Source organism: Misgurnus anguillicaudatus, chromosome 18 (genome assembly GCF_027580225.2).
Source record: "Misgurnus anguillicaudatus chromosome 18, ASM2758022v2, whole genome shotgun sequence".
Classification (NCBI taxonomy): Eukaryota; Metazoa; Chordata; class Actinopteri; order Cypriniformes; family Cobitidae; genus Misgurnus; species Misgurnus anguillicaudatus.
In genome coordinates, this window is record NC_073354.2 from 4,085,146 (window position 1) to 4,101,754 (window position 16,609).

The 16,609-nt window shown below is 37.8% G+C and overlaps 1 protein-coding gene across 19 annotated transcripts in view; it reads left to right on the top strand.

The window, feature by feature from the left end:
• The window catches only part of nrxn3b (neurexin 3b), a 407,078-nt gene that overhangs the window by 328,873 nt on the left and 61,596 nt on the right, over window positions 1-16,609 (top strand). For all 19 annotated transcript variants that reach the window (XR_012358544.1, XR_012358545.1, XM_073855573.1 and 16 more), the window contains one exon: window positions 1,010-1,181. Coding sequence is in view for 17 of the 19 variants with exons in the window: in XM_073855573.1 (XP_073711674.1) it covers window positions 1,010-1,181 (172 nt within the window). In the remaining 2 variants the exon portion in view is untranslated. The remainder of the gene's footprint in view (window positions 1-1,009; window positions 1,182-16,609) is intronic.

Consider the following 16,609-nt stretch of genomic DNA (forward strand, 5'->3'; position numbering starts at 1 on the left):
ACATCTCCACTTTAATTGTTGAGCGCTCATCAGCAGGTTTTGGGTTACGTTCATTGAATGTGAAGCATGCTGGGAGTCTATGGAGAGCCTTCACAGAATGCTGAGAAACGGTGAAAGTGTGAGCAGTGTCAGATTAATTCATCACACAGTTCAAGACAAAACATCCACGTGTTTATTTACCTTTCCTTTTGTTTGAAAAATGGCTTCCTCAGTGCCATGCCTCGAGGACAAGTAATTACACCTTCAAGAGTCCCGATGGGGATTAAAACAAATGACATGAGAAAAGAAATGTACTCCATCCAGTCTGGCATGTCTTGAAACCAATTCATGATGACTATGTGAGCATGAACTTTGAAAATGAAATGGGGTTTGTGGATAGCGGCTCGACTTGATTTGCCAATTTAGAAATGTCCTCAGGCCAACATATTGTGTTGACCCAAGGACAATATTTTTGTAAATAAAACCTAAACCTACCCCAACCCTACCATAACTGAACCCTAAAATCAGAAGGAAATGATAAGTCAAAAACAATCTAGAAGTGGCTAATCCTGGTTGTAAGCTTAAACTTCTACAAATAAAAATAAATGGTCCCAGGGTCAACATAATTTTGTGAGGACATAAAGGCAAGTTTTAAGTCATCGATGTCTATGAGGGAATGAAGTAGAGTCTCCCTACAGGAACAATATGGGATACATATGTGGAAGGTGGGGGAGCATCTGTCTGTCTATTTGCCGTGGGCCGGTGCGAAACGTGTTAGTCATCGTAACGCTCGTGTCCCACATTTCTGTTGGCAGCTCTTTCGTATCAACGGGATTTAAAAATGCAGCAAACTTGGCATCCAAATACATTTGCATCTCGGTTGGCAGCATCTTTGCGGAGGTTTCTAAAAGTGGAGCGGTTTAACACGGAAATCTTTCACTGTTCTTTAGGCTAGCACGTTTGTCCTCGCTCACCGGGTTTAATCTGTGCAAATCAACTGACGGAATTGTTTATGTTGTTTCTATTTCAGGAAGAAGGAAAGGTGTGCGTAACGTTCAATATCGGCACCGTGGACATCAGCATCAAAGAGATGACGACAGACATCAACGATGGGAAATATCATGTGGTGCGTTTTACAAGGAATGGTGGGAATGCCACCTTACAGGTGGACAACTGGCCAATCAACGAGCACTTTCCATCAGGTAACATTGAGTTGTCATTGTGAAGTTCCTCAAAGAGAAGAGAGTTATGGTAAATATTTCACCTAAAAATAAAAATTAAATCTTGTTTACTCACCCTTGTGTCGTTCCAAACCTGTATCGATTTTTTCCAACACTAAATAATCGTCTGGTTGCTCTATTACCTGAAATTTAATGAGTGATGTCTGATTCATGAATGAATCAGATCTTGTTAATGCAATTGACAAAAGCAGTCTTGGTTACGAAACCATGTGGTCTACTCTTGTAATACGTCTAGTGGCTCTGTGCCCTTTTTGTAGCCTTATGCTACGTACACACCAAGCGCGGTGGATCACGTTACTCGCTCTAGATTACTCGTGGGATTTAAGTTCATGTCATGCAAATTTTTTGCTTGAGTTGAATATTTTCAACTTGTGCGGAGACGCGTTTGAGGCGAATAGCACGTGTTTTTGCGGCAAACATCATTTGCATCCTCCCACGCGAGGACGCTTCTGATCACGTCTTTGCATTGACTTTGTATGTAATCTACTCGTGCAAATCGTTGTGCTCGCATCTGGTGTGAACCCACAGTCAGAATCCTGCTGTAATTTATAGTGGTAATGCTTAATAAAGCGCGACCAGTATGTTATTTAAAATGTGTCTTTTAACGTTTCAATCAACAAAAACACCAGACAGGTTTGGAACTACATGAAGGTGAGAACGTACAGCAAAGGTAAAAATTTTTATTTTTGGTGAACTGTCCTTTCAAACCCACTGGATATCACCTGCTCTGCAATTCAAGGGGTTGTAAAGCAAAGAACGCCATAATTTTTCGCACATTTTCCGCCCATGTAATTTATAATCTCCATGTTTCAAGGCATGCAAATTTTCAAAAATGGGAACAGGTGTTGGTAATTACAACACTGATCGCCTCCTCGCTGCGAGCGGGAAAGGCGAAGAACAGAAAGAACCCTGCAAAGAAGAAAGCAAATGCCACTTAGCTCTCGATCGACTTGGCCCGTGTTTCTTTCGTAATTGTCCTCTGTAACGTCCATATGTGTGAGAGTAATCAAACCTGGGCACCTGGTCTGCTCACAATGGCAGGCCAAGCCACCGCATTTGTCCCTGCGATTAGCGCGATGACATCTGGCCAGCTGCTTTTGAGAGGTTTTGAAAGGCGTAGAGAGTCGTGGCAGCTACAGGAGCTTTGGGAGGACGAGGCCCAGACCTCTGTGTATCTGTGACTCCCAGACTCAGAAAGTCAACGGTGACGGACGAATACAAATGAGCTCATCATATGCACCAGAGGTTCGATGGAAGAGCCCGAGCACTTCCTGCATGCAACATCCTCTCGAAAACCCTTCACACTCAATTAATTTGGGCTCTCTGTCCCCCACTTTGATGTCTCTGTTGCTTCGGCACCCTTCACAGGATATCTGGCCCTGTACTTCTCGTCCAATTAAAAAGCAGGTCTAGTCAGGGTTGCTCGAGCTGTATTCAAAGGCAGCTCTTTTAGTGGAGAGAGAGCTGTAAAATGACCAGAACGCAAGCGTATGGGACAGCCGGGAGTCTGCGGGCTAATGCTGCTACGACAAGTTAATTGAATTTAAACTGAATCTGTTATGGTTATTGGGAAAGAGCCAAAGTTACCCTGCCGTTTTCTTTGCTGCCTGTTATGGGTCTCAAAGCTAAATATAGCCCCTTATCTGGCCAAATCATCTGTTCGTATTACGGTAAAGTATATATATTGAGAGTAATAACCTGCATATAATGATAGCAGCAGATGGAGTGTGACTTTTGTTAGTGCTCTTGCATCATCTCAGATATATGATGTAATGATATAATGATGTAGTCAATGTGAAACATTCATTTAGGACACTTTTCTTATGCCAGTATTTTTAAACGGTGAGCTATTTTAACACAGGTTTAAGGATGTGTACACATTCGAACATAAATGCAGTAGAAAATATGAGCTTGTTCTGTGATGAAGAAAGCAGCTTTGATCAAATATCCCAGCATCGGATATTTGTTTCTTGTTTTTTTTTATTAGCAAAGATAGATTGTCAAATTAACCAGAGCTTACTCTTTACACAAGAATCAGTGTTGGGAAATATTAACAGAATGAACGGGATTATTCTCATCTGAAAAACCCTTCCTATTCAGTCTATTTGTATGCCATCCATCTATCCGTATCAATCCCACTGTCTGTTTGCCTATCTGTCATAGCTCTGTCCATTAGTCTGTATCACTGTGTCTTTTTGAATTTTCTAAAAGTTTCTAAAAACCATACTTCAGAAAAAGTACAGGTAGATACGAGGGGTGGCACGGTGCACAAAGCCCACGGTTCGGTTCGTATCACGGTTTTGGGGCCGCGGTTTTCGGTTCTTCTTGTTGTTGTTTCTTATTGTTAACACTCCAGAAATTTACTTCAGCATATGATATATAGCTTAATTATCCATAATTTAGGACAAAATTGTTATATCAATGCAGGTGGCAAGAATGACGTCAACGCGGAGTGGGCAGTAGTGTGTGTTGAGTGCACGAGACCCCATTTCGCTTGGCGGTGTGCACGTCAAATTTGTAACTTTGCGCGCGGCTCCACAATCCAAGAAGCACGAGTTTCAGGTGAATCTGGCCGAGCATGACGTCTCATCACGCCGGCACCCAGACTGTGCGTTGAGTATAAACACCTCCCCAAACGAACGAGGTGCGCGTGCAGTCAACGGACACTCGCGCTTTGGAGCCAGACGAAAGTATACAAGGCTTCAGGTAACATAGGGGCACGACGCTACATTGCACATACGTCATACCATGTGACACACACACGCTTCAAACCGAGACAAGCGAACTGAACGGTTCGGATGTTTTTTCATGTACCGTGCCACACCTAGTAGATACTTAACTGCAAAAATGACTCTATAGCCCTTTTTAAAGACATTACGGAAAAAACATAGAAAATGCATCTGGGATTTGTCCAGGATCATTTAATTTTTGGTTCCTTCACACTGCCAATGATTTTCCTGAATCTGTGCGTGCATTCACGCAGATACCATAAAGATCCCATAAAGAAATGTGAAGTGTTTTAAGCTCTGCACTTGGTAGTTTTTTTCTCTGCAGTATCTGAAGTTTGCTTATTATCAATTATTTATCTTTATACAACAGTTCTTTCTGGTTCTCCAATCTGATTGGCTAAGAGCTATGCGATATTGTACTGATAACGGCACAGTAACCGCTTCACCTTTCGTATCATTCCGCCACCTAGTGAATGGAGGTACTAAACAGGCTCATCTCTGAATGGAAAAACACAGACGCGCTGTTTTTAAACACACTCCGTGTGTCTCATTAGTTTACTAGCTCATAAATCAGTCTGTGAATCCCCAATCGGAAGTTATTATTCCATCAAAGATCAGCGCTCTTGGATGTTACGTTAAAGTTAATGGGAGTAATGTCTTTTTACATCGTGTGGACGATTAACACTTGGAAAGAGGAATATAAACACTCATATTTTTTCTGAAGCTATATCTCTTATCAGAACGCGAAAACATAGTGGAACTGCAGGTAAGCACCGCAGCTTTTAAATGTGGACATTGATCATTTACTTTATCGTGACGTGACTATTAAAACATGTTATGAGATATCGCCACTGGTATATTTATAAGCAGCATGCAAAAATATCTCTCTGACACTTATAAAAAAAACGTTTTATATAGTACTGACAAGAACGAATTCTAATAATAACCTAGTGCTTGTATCGCGTTAAGATGAAATAGTAAACCAATAGTAACATTTATACAAGTATAGTTTTATTAACTTTTACCTCGCGCCAAAACAATAACAACACAAAAGACACTAAATATGAATAAGAAAACAAGTAATAGTTTTATCATGACGCCAAATACTGCAGATTTTATCTCATTTTGACCATCAAAAACAAACAAGGCCAACATGAGAGCCAGGGAATCCCTGTCAGAGATGTAGCCCAGAGAGGGCGGTGGTCAGCGGGGCGAGTGAAGACTGACGTCCGCTCATGCTTTGGTTCTCATACGTACCGAATCTCACTAAGCAAACGTTCAAACAGGCGCTATCTTTACTAATCGACTGTAGATTTAAATATAATAAATATATATTCTCGACTGAACTAATCTTAAAACTACACTTTGTGACCAAGAAATTGTAATATTTAAAAACTGCGAATTCGTCCATTGAGTGAATATGAGATTCAAAGCAGCCAAAAGTTTTACCTGTCATTCTGGCCGCCCTCAAATCCGTGGCGGAAGAAGTAGTTCTCAAACAAAGAGGCTTTTAAAATAACTCCGTTGTTGTTTTCTAGTTTTCGTTTTTCAAACGTGTGCCATCGAACTGTTGTATAAAAGCAATATCGCTCTCGCAGTCGTGTGATATAGTGTGATATAGGTCAACAACTCCACAAGTGGAAAATGCATGCAAGAAAATGCAACGTTGATTGTTTACCTGAGGGAGAGGTTCTAGCAGACCAATCACAGCGAATGCTGTCTGTTAGTGTTTCTCAATGTCAAGGATACTTCCTTGGCAGGACTGGTCCTTCCAAATCACTTCCTTAAGAGGCTAGGCAAGTTTCCTCTTTAGCATTCGGAGAACACGTAAATGGAACAGGCTAGCAAGTGCACATCATTGCGTCATTACGTCAGTGAAAAGGTGTGCTTTCAGCGCTGCGCGCATAGGATTGTGGGTGATTTCAGAGCAGGAAGAGCACGAAGACTACACACATGCATCCTTTCCTTTATATGGGATATTTCTTGAACGAAGGACTAAGAAATTTCGAAGATTGGAACAGTCTTTCGACGGATGTCGATATGACGTAGCATCCTCGAAATTCTGGCTTCCCAGGATCCTTCCTTGACATTGAGAAACACCTAGTGTAGCATTGACGCGCATTTAAATTTTAGGAGAGGTGCACATCAGGCTATGCAGTACGGTTCGCATTTCTGCGTAGGCTGCTACACCATACAATTGATGCAGAAGTATAAAGCCGGCTTAATACTCTGACTGACAATTGACAAGAAGTTGCAAAGTTACCTATACTGTAGTTAGATGTCTAAAGTTGACAATTGAACTTATGTTTTACCACTGGTCTTTCAATACATCAGTGTTTTTTAAAGCGTGGTATATTAAGGGGTGGGTGGGCAGAGGCGACTTCTCTCACTGCTTTTCCTGTTATGGTGTCAAATGTGTTCACAAAGCTTCTCTGTGCCTATGTGAAGATGAAAAAGACACTTGTCAAATTACAGATGTGAGTGAATAATGTTTTCTGTCTGTTTTTCACACAAAGCTATCTAATGACTTGTAAAACAGAACACAAATCATATGGACTGCTTTCATGGCAATTTATATGCGGTTGAAGCTTGACAGTTACAATCACCATCATCTCATCCTTGCGTTAAAAAAAACACACAAAATAATACAGCTCAGGAACAACCCTATAGGCTGAATAATGATGACAGAATTTACCTTTTGGGCAAACTGTTTATTTCATTGCTCTCGTGAATCGGTATCACTTTTATTTATAAATTATGTTGAGACATTTTCAACACATAACGGTTGATATACTTTTTGCAATGCATAATGCACAGTATACAGAAATGATAGCAGTGTTAACTAACAGACAAAAAGTGAAACATTTTTATTATTTAATAAAAGAGTTAAGACTGAAAGAATATAGAGTTATCATTATTAGATTTTTTTCAACACACTTATTTTGGCTAAACTGTTTTGGACAAGAGTATTAGCTAAAAAGTACATTTAAATAAATATGTTTATATAATATTTACATTTAAATAAATATGTTTATATAATATTTACATTTTTATAAATATGTTTATATAATATTTACATTTATATAAATATGTTTATATAATATTTACATTTATATAAATATGTTTATATAATATTTACATTTATATAAATATGTTTATATAATATTTACATTTATATAAATATGTTTATATAATATTTACATTTATATAGATTTGTTTATATAATATTTACATTTATATAAATATGTTTATATAAAATTTTTATATGTATATATATGCATTTGGCAAATGCTTTTATCCATATTGAGTTACAGTTTATTCATCATATACATTATATCAGTGCATTAACTCCCATGAATTAAACCTAACACAATGCTTTACTAGTTGAGCTCCACGATTGACTGATGTCAATTAAATAGCATTTATATTAAGGTTGAGGTAGAAGAGGTTGTGAAAAAAATTTAAACCATCAAAATCATACATTATTACTGTTCAGTTTATAGTGTTTACTTCTTTTAAATGACACATAATCGCAATAATACTTAAAAAAAATAAGTAGTATACTGCATTGTCTCATGAGCTCACCATGTTTTATGCTTCACTCTGCAGTGTCCAGCTATCATGCCTTGAAAAAAGATAGATTTGTTTTGTCCCTTTAATTGAATTTTGTGTAAATATATCTCCACTCAGGGCAGATATGTTAAAATTGTGGTTATTGCTGCTTCCAGTCCATTTGTCACTGTCATAACCACGCTGTATAGGCGGCATGCATTATTCCAAACAGTATATTTGCAGTTTTTTCCATGCATACAGAACATATGCATACTACGCAATGCATAAAGTGGGAAGGTAGTGTGCTTTTTTAATCATAGCCTTTCATGCTTGTTTATTTCTCCCTGGGCAACATTCACCACCTACAGAATGATCAGCAGCTTAATGTAAATAATATACACCATATACACCATCATTGGACAACAGTACACCGATCGATCATCCAGATGTATCTGCACTCGATCAATGACGCTACATATTGGCCTCCATTAAACGTCTTTGAATCAAACTGAGAATTTGAGTCTAATTTTCATTAAAGCTCTGCCTGTAATGACATTTAGTCTTTTATCTCTCCAGCCATTTTTCAATCGCAGATTTGGTCATTTCCATTTTTACCCGGCCTCTTTTCGTCCTCATACACACACACACACTCAAATGCTAGTAATATGGAGGACATTCAGTGCTTGTAATTTGACAATTATTGATTTCAGTTTCTCAGTTAAAGGCTGTGCCATCTCTTGAGTAATTACAGGCTAGGATTCAGACTCATCGACTGAATAGCACTTGAAATGCTTCGCGTCAGTGATTCTCCGTGCTCGTGGCTTGCTCAATAAACCGTTATCAGCACAGATGCGTTGCTATGGCATGCTTTGAGTACTTTCGGCATACCCGTGATTTCTCAGTTTAGCCAATGCAAATATCTAATGTGTACTTTAAAGCTCACATAACACACAGTGTTTCTTCTTATCTCATCTTGAGTACCTATAGAGTAGAATTACATCCTTCATATATCCAAAAAGTCTTTAGTTTTATTAGATTTATAAAAGACAGACTCAACATTGCCAACAAAACACAGACATTTCATTCAATTTTACTTACGCCTGTGACTTATGACCCACAATATTTTAAAGATATCCAGTGTTAAACAAACACACGCACAACTCCCCTGCTACCCCGGATAAACAAACTATATCCATTCTGCCCTACAAAGGCAAAAGACCTTAACTCGCGAGAGTGTAGAACTGAGAAATATGACTTTAAAGTTTAGACTTTTTAGTTGTCATTATTTTCTTCTTGATTTTTATTTTCTCAAAAAAAAAAAAAAAAATTTGACTCAAGATACTTATCCACATGATAAAGGAGGTCTTGAATGTCCTAAAAATATCAATAACTAATTTTCGACCAAAAACGAAGTTACTGCCTTTTTCCTTTGTGGGGCAGCATTGTTTCTGTAATTCTGGAGTCTTTGGGAAGCTAAATAAGCTTACATTTCCCTAACAAACAACGGCACACTTCTTTGGTGACGTTGATTTTGTGTCAACTCCTGGTTGGTGTGTGAAAAAAGCAAGATTGTTACACATGAATATTTTATGTTATAAAGTAAACTTTCCGAAACTCCGTCATGCGTAGAGCTGTCACGATTATGAAATTTGGCTGACGGTTAATTGTTTAAGAAATTGTGACGATTATTACAATTATTTGCCTGTTTTAGTGCTTTGATGGTTATGATGATTAATGTAGTGGTTTTTTTTTTTTTTGCTTTGACATTTAATTCTCATAAATTTTTTGTTTATGAAATAATTTTCACACAGTGTTGTGATTATTTAAATTAAATCTTTTGCAAGGTTTATCTGGCAGTAAATATTATAACACATTTTTAAAAGTAATCCGATACGGTCTCATTTATACAGGCGCTGCAGCTCCCCCTTGTGTTTTTTAGAGAGATGTGCAATCATTGTGGTGATCGGAAATCATTGTGATGAGGTCAAACAATTGTGATGAGACGATTATTTAATCATTGTGACAGTCCTAGTCATACGTCCAACTGCTTTTTGACACTTTGCTAATGTTTAGCATCAGAAATCCAGCTCTTAAACTGTGTTAATAAGTCAGAATGCAGGAAGTAGGTTTAATTGTTATTTTTGGTAAATGTATTAATCAGGTAGTCACACATGAAAAAGCTTTCTTTATTCCAGTTAAGAATGCAATTGGATGGGACGTCTATGTCGGCGATTTAGAGTAGAGGTTTCTAGTAGAGCTGTCATTGGGCCTTAAAAGTTAGGCCCGAAATGACCGAAGCCCGACAGAATGCAGCCTGAACCCGAAAGTAAATTTAGATTGACAGCTTTTTAAAAGCCCGAACCCGTTTATAGCCCGACATAATTTAAATGTGCGCACACACACAACTTTTGTCAAGAATGAGTAATTTACACAGGTTTTAACATTATTTATTCATGACTAACTAGGCTACACGCCACTTGCAAGTTGAAACAAAGAAATAAAATAAGTCATCTGTAACATCGTAACATCTCATTCTAAATAGGCCTACATGCCAATAAAAACAATTATTTCTTAATGAATTAAATTAAGATAATACATTCTTAATTAAGATGGGTATTTGGCAAGAATGAAATTAAGATAAAGGCTCTGCGGGAATTGCTTCGGCACTTCTCTCCATTAATGCCAACATTAGTCTATATCCTCTGTCTAAATTATGTATGTAAGACTCAATTAATATTTAGTTATACATTGAAAAACCTTTACTCACCAAGATTAGGCTACATGTTTTTGTTGAGGAAAAATATTAAATCCACTGTAAATGGTTTTAGTGCGGTCCTGCGCTTACTGATAGTGCATCCAGCAGCATTGAACTTACCCGCACATTTACTGCGCAAAGCTGGAGCGCAAGCCCGTCCCGAGCCCGTGTAAAATGTTAGAAATGAAGCCCAAACTCGACGGCAAAGATCTTCAGCTCTAGTTTCTAGTACAGTACGAAAACTGTAGGGTGGTTTGTGCCAACACCCATGATTTGTAATCATTTTGGTGTTTTCATGTTTTAAAAAAGGCAAATATAAGAGAAGACTGTGGATCATAGATTTGTGATTGGCTCAGAGCAAACTTAAAGGGAGAGTTCACTCCAAAACAAAAATTCTGTCATCATTTACTCACCCTTGTGTTGTTTTAAACCTGTATGAGTTTCTTAATCTGTTAAACGCATAACAAGATATTTTGATAAATGATGGTAAGCACAGGGTTGATGGTACGAATTGACTTCCATAGTAGGATAAACAAATACTATGGAAGTCAATGGGTGCCGTCAACTGTGTGCTTACCATCATTTATCAAAATATCTTCTTTTGTATTTATCAAAATAAAGAAATGACACGAGGGTGAGAAAATGGTGACATAATTTTCATTTTTTGCTGAACTATCTATTTAAAATGTCGGTGTGTCCTAACCTTGCAAGCGCTCATATACCGTTAATTTTTATGACTTTGTTCACAAAAGCATCAAATCAGTTTGTTAATGTCAAACCTTTCAGAGATTCAGAGCTGGACAACATCCAAATGAGCTCTGCAAAGTCATCCACGCTGCATTTCATCTGAAGCTTTGATTTCCTATCATGATTCGCATTTTCCATCTGTGTGAGCTAACAGTAGCGTTCTCCAGTTGCCACATCGTATAGCGCACAGATTCAGTTGATGGACTCTGGTCTTTGTGTGTGTGTTTACTCTGAAGAAACAGGTGGCAGAAAAGCTAATGGAAGGGCAGCAGGAGGGTCGCGCTCCTCTTTTGGGTCGCTGGAAACTTTTTTGCCACCTTCAATAACCCTATTATCTTTCCATCAGGCTTTCGGTAATTTCTCGGCTATCTAGTAGGTGACGTCGCAACAGTTGAGGCTGTGCTCTGTCTGTGACAATTGCTTTAGGACCATACAGAAGACATGGCTTCCGTTTAATGTCATCCGAAATAGTGCCGATGTCGTATAGAAATCATTTAGAGATCGGATAAGATTCATTGGATAAGATTCTCAAACCTGCCAATTTGGTTCCCTCCAGCATTTACAGTATATATTGTTGTCTACGTTGAAACACAGCTTTTCTGTATGATGATTGTAAAAGCTACTACATGGATGAAACTTTGCAACAAATGGTCTGTGACTGAACAAAACAGGAAGTATGCGCTCTCTTACTTAATTTTTTAAGTTAAAGTAACATTAAATATATATATATATATTAATTTAAGAAAAATGCTGCATGTAAATCGAAATTAATGTTTTCATGAGCATGTTTTAATACATTAAGGGGCAGGGTCTAAAGTTTTTTCATGCTTTCTGACGTATTAACACAGTTAAAGAGTTGGATTCCTCTTGCTAAACATAGGCAAAGTGGACGTATGACAGAGTATTTCTATGCTGAATGCATTTCGCCAGGGTTCGCACAATTTCGGAAAAAAATGTAGAACTTAAAAGATTCATAGGTAACAATCTTGCTCTATTTCTTTTATGGGCAATTTCAGTGCAGGAAGTCCTTATATGGGCACTTTAACTGGAATAGCGCATGCACACACCAACCAAGAGCTGACATGAAATCAAAATCACCAGAGAAGTGTGTTTTTATTTGTGAGGGAAATTTAAGCCGAATTTATGTTTAGCTTCCCAAAGAACCCAGTCTTATAGAAACAATGAATATAGTTTGTTTATCCGGGGTAGCAGTGGAGTGTGTTTTCTTAAAGGCGGAGTGCACAATGTTTGAAAGCCAATGTTGACATTTGAAATCACCTAAACATACACACCCCTACCCCAATAGAATCTGGAGCTTCTTTTGTTAGACCCTCCCCACACATACGCAACCCCGGCAAGGATGTCGGTTAGTAGACACGGCCCTTACTGCTGATTGGCTACAAGGGTGTTTTGGTAGTCGGCCCCACTCCCTTTTCCAAAGCGTTTTTCAAACATTGTGCACTCCGCCTTTAACGCTGGATTTTGTTGAAATGGGTTTGCGTTTTTTTTGGCAATCGGCATGTAAGTGCTTGTAATGTAAACGACATGAACATGTAGTGAATCATAAGTTATATCCAGAGATAGTGAGATAACGTTTTGTGTGTGCTTTGCTTGCTTGTGAGTCGCTCCGCCCGGGGTGCGCCTCCAGGAGCTCGGCTTATTTGGAAAGAATCTGTACAGCTGATCTGTCTTTTATAAATCTGGTACAACTAAAGACTGTTGGGATATATAGATGTAAATATAGGTACTAAAAATTTAAATGAGATAAGCAGAAACAGCATGTGTTATGTAAGCTTTAATTGATTTGGCAACATTAATAATAACACTAAACATGGTGGTGGTGTTTAGAGGATGAGCAAAGCTCACACACAGATATCCTGCTAATAAGCAACAGCCAGAGCAAATGCTTCAGCGGAAACCTCAGCTGGATACAGCGACCGTGACAAATCACATTGTGGTTGCTGAAATACAATTACGCAACGGAGGGGCACAATTTCTCCTGCCGTGCTTATGCCACAAACCTGAAGATGGAGGTTAAAAATATTCATGTCTTATGTCATCCTTTCTCAATAAAGTCAGAAATACAAACCAGAGCACCCAGCAAACTATATACGTCCAATAAATGAAAGACCTCTCACATTATGTGGACATGTTTCCAGACATAGACCCTTGTATCCAAGGTTGTGCTCCTCCGAGGACGGACGCTCCCCATTCGGGACTTTCCATGTTACGGCAGACTTCTGCAGGTCCATGATGAATTGGCAGCCGAATTTGTTCTCGCATTGTTTGTATGCATTCAGCATCTGTTGATGTCCCCGTGCCGCAGATCATTGGCACTGACAGAGAACGTACTGATACCACGCCAGCATTTGTTTTGACTAAAGCGGTGCCATCTGAGGGGAGTGATTCAGATATTGTTCTAGAGGGAAACTTACACGTGCAGATATATGGGCAGAAACAGACACTATTGGCTTGTTGGACGTGTCCCACTGATTGAGCGCTTTTGTTGCTCTGAGCTAACAAACATGGCGGCAGCGTGAGTGAACGCGTTTCGAACTCAACAACTAACATCGCTATTTTCGCTATCATAGTAGCTTTGTAAGATCTCCTTTACTGTTGGACTGCTAGTTACCTGTTGCCGTTTTATTTAGCCATAAAGTTCGTGTCTGTGCGTTGGATTGGCTGTTTGTTGCGATGGAGGAGCCACATATTTCACTTCAAACTTTGTGGGACGCAATCCAACAGATCAAGACGGACATGCTGGCTCACTTTGATGTGAAAATTGATTCCATCAATGGTAGTCTGAACAGTATTCAGAACTCTTTAGGTACTTTGGGAGATCGGGTTGATTTGCTTGAGCAGCGCGTCGGGGCTAACGAGGACAACGTGCAAGAATGTGTCTCTAGGATTCAACAATTGGAGAAAAATAATACCTACTTGGTTGACAAAGTTGATGATTTGGAGAATCGAAGTCGCCGTTCTAATCTTCGCTTTGTTGGAGTTAAGGAGTCAGTGGAGGGCAATGATATTACTGGTTTTATGTCCCGGTTGATTCCACAACTATTGGGGCAAGATAACTTTCCCAATCCGCTGATTATTGAATGGGCTCATCGCTCTCCGACAGTTCGTCAAAACGATAGAGCCAGTCCTAGGCCTATCATGATTAAACTACTCAATTTCCAGGACAAGGTGAAAATTCTTCGGATTGCGAGGGACAAAAAGAAACTTGATTACAACGGGTCACGTATATATATATATCCAGATTTCAGCGCTGACCTGATGAAGAGGCGCAGGAGCTTTGATCCAGTTAAACGTAGGCTCCGGGAACTTAATATGAAATACTTTATTCGCTATCCTTGCACGTTGTGTGTTTTTGTCGATGGGAAACAGCAACGCTTTACCTGCTATAAAGATGCTGAAGTAGTTTTTATGCCAAATCAGAGCTCTGCTACTGGATAATGGCTCTTTGAGGTGAGGCTGATGCTGGTATTTTTGGTTGTTTTGTAATTTAAAATATTCCTATATTCGACTATTGAAATTTGTAATGCATCCCTGATGTTGATGCTTGTTATTTTTATTTACTTTTTTTTCTTTAAAGTTACGGCTATAATTATTATTATTATTAATGATGTTTTCAGTTGAGTTGATTAATGTTGTTTTTTTCTTATTTGGTTTACTTATCGTAATGCCCTGGATAATGGTATCGGGGGCAGCTGGGTCATTCTTGACGGGTGTGGTAGATTTTTTGTGTTTGTCTTTTGTTTATAAGAGTGTCTTGTTTGTTTGTTGTGCTGTTGTTAACTTTGATACTTTCGTACCCCTAGCTGTAATGGATTTTTGGTTTTGGTTATCTATGTTAATATGTTTGATCAGTGACAGTATTATTTCTATCTGTATTTTTGACTGGACAAGGTTAAGGGATTAAAAATTATTCATTTGAATATTAGAAGTTTGGTACGTAAAATTGATTTACTTCGTGTGTGGGTTGATTTAAATAAGCCTGATATTGTCACGCTTTCAGAAACATGGCTTAATAGCAGTATCTCAGATAATGAAATTAATTTAACTAATTATGTTATTTATAGATATGACAGGTGCTCCAGGGGAGGTGGTGTGGCTATATATGTTTCTATAGGTCTTGTATCGGAACTGATTATACCTACGGTTGGTCCTTTACATTTTGAATGTATTTTTGTTAAGGTGATTTTTCATTCAAATAAATGTGTTATTATTGGAAGCATATATAGACCACCCTCTTCACCAGTAGATTCCTTTAAATGCCTGATATCCACCATTGTTTCCATTTTTGGTAAAAATGAATTAATTTTATTAGGCGATTTCAATAAGAATTGGTTAGATAAGGCATCTGACAAGGAAAAAAATATAATTACTAGCTTAAATCTTACTCAATTAATTACTGACCCAACTAGGATTACTTCGCGAACACAATCTCTACTTGATTGGATACTTGTATCACACCCAAGTAGATTTGTAAGGGCTGGTGTTATGTCTGATTGCTTTAGTGATCATTCAGTAATATTTTGCGTATGGAAAATTAAAGTTCCCAAAGTACCACCAAGATTAATCAAAATTAGACAATATAAAAGATTGAATTTAGATTTATTTATTAATGATTTGATCTCTATTAACTGGGATAGATTTCAATTAATTCCAAATATACAAGATGCCTGGAATTTTTTCTGTACTGAATTTACTAATGTTGTGGATAAACATGCACCTTGGAAATTTGTTAGGGTCAAAGGCAATCATCTGCCCTGGGTTAATTCGGAACTTATTAGTCTTTTTAGACTTAGAGACAAAGCATGGTCAACATTTCGTCAGACGAGAAGTAATGCTGATTGGGAAGTTTATAGGCATTTGAGAAATTTGAGTAAGACAAAAGTTCGGAATGCAAAGTCTAGTTATTATAATGAATCCTTTTCTAATAATTTTAAAAATCCTAAGCAGTTTTGGAAGAAAATTAAAGATGTTGTTAATACATCCAACAAACCTTTAATTAATAAAATTAGAGTTGACAATATGATACTACATGATTCCTTATCTATTGCTCAGGCATTCAATCAACATTTTTCTTCTGTATGGTCTACTTTAGTATCTACTTCTTATTTGAATTCTAATATTTTTAGTGAGGTTTCATCTTGTAATAGTTATTTTTCATTAAGAAAGATCGTGCCAACTGATGTTTTGAATGCAATTAATGAATTAAAGGTGACTAGTGGTGCTGGATTGGATGGTATTGAAAATAGGTTTTTAAAATTATCTTCTCATATTTTAATGTATCCACTTGCTGATTTATTTAATCTTTCTTTGAGTACATGTGAGTTGCCAGTTATTTGGAAATGTGCTCGTATTACTCCAATTTACAAGGGAGGAGATGTTCTAGATCCTAATAATTATAGACCTATTTCTGTCATATGTTCCATATCTAAGGTTTTTGAAAAAATTATTTATAATCAAATCTCAAATTATTTATGTGTTAATAATATTTTAGCATCATCTCAATCCGGTTTCAGGACTAATCATTCTACAACTACTGCTCTTCTCAAGTTCACCAATGATGTGTTCTCAGCTTCAGATGATGGCAA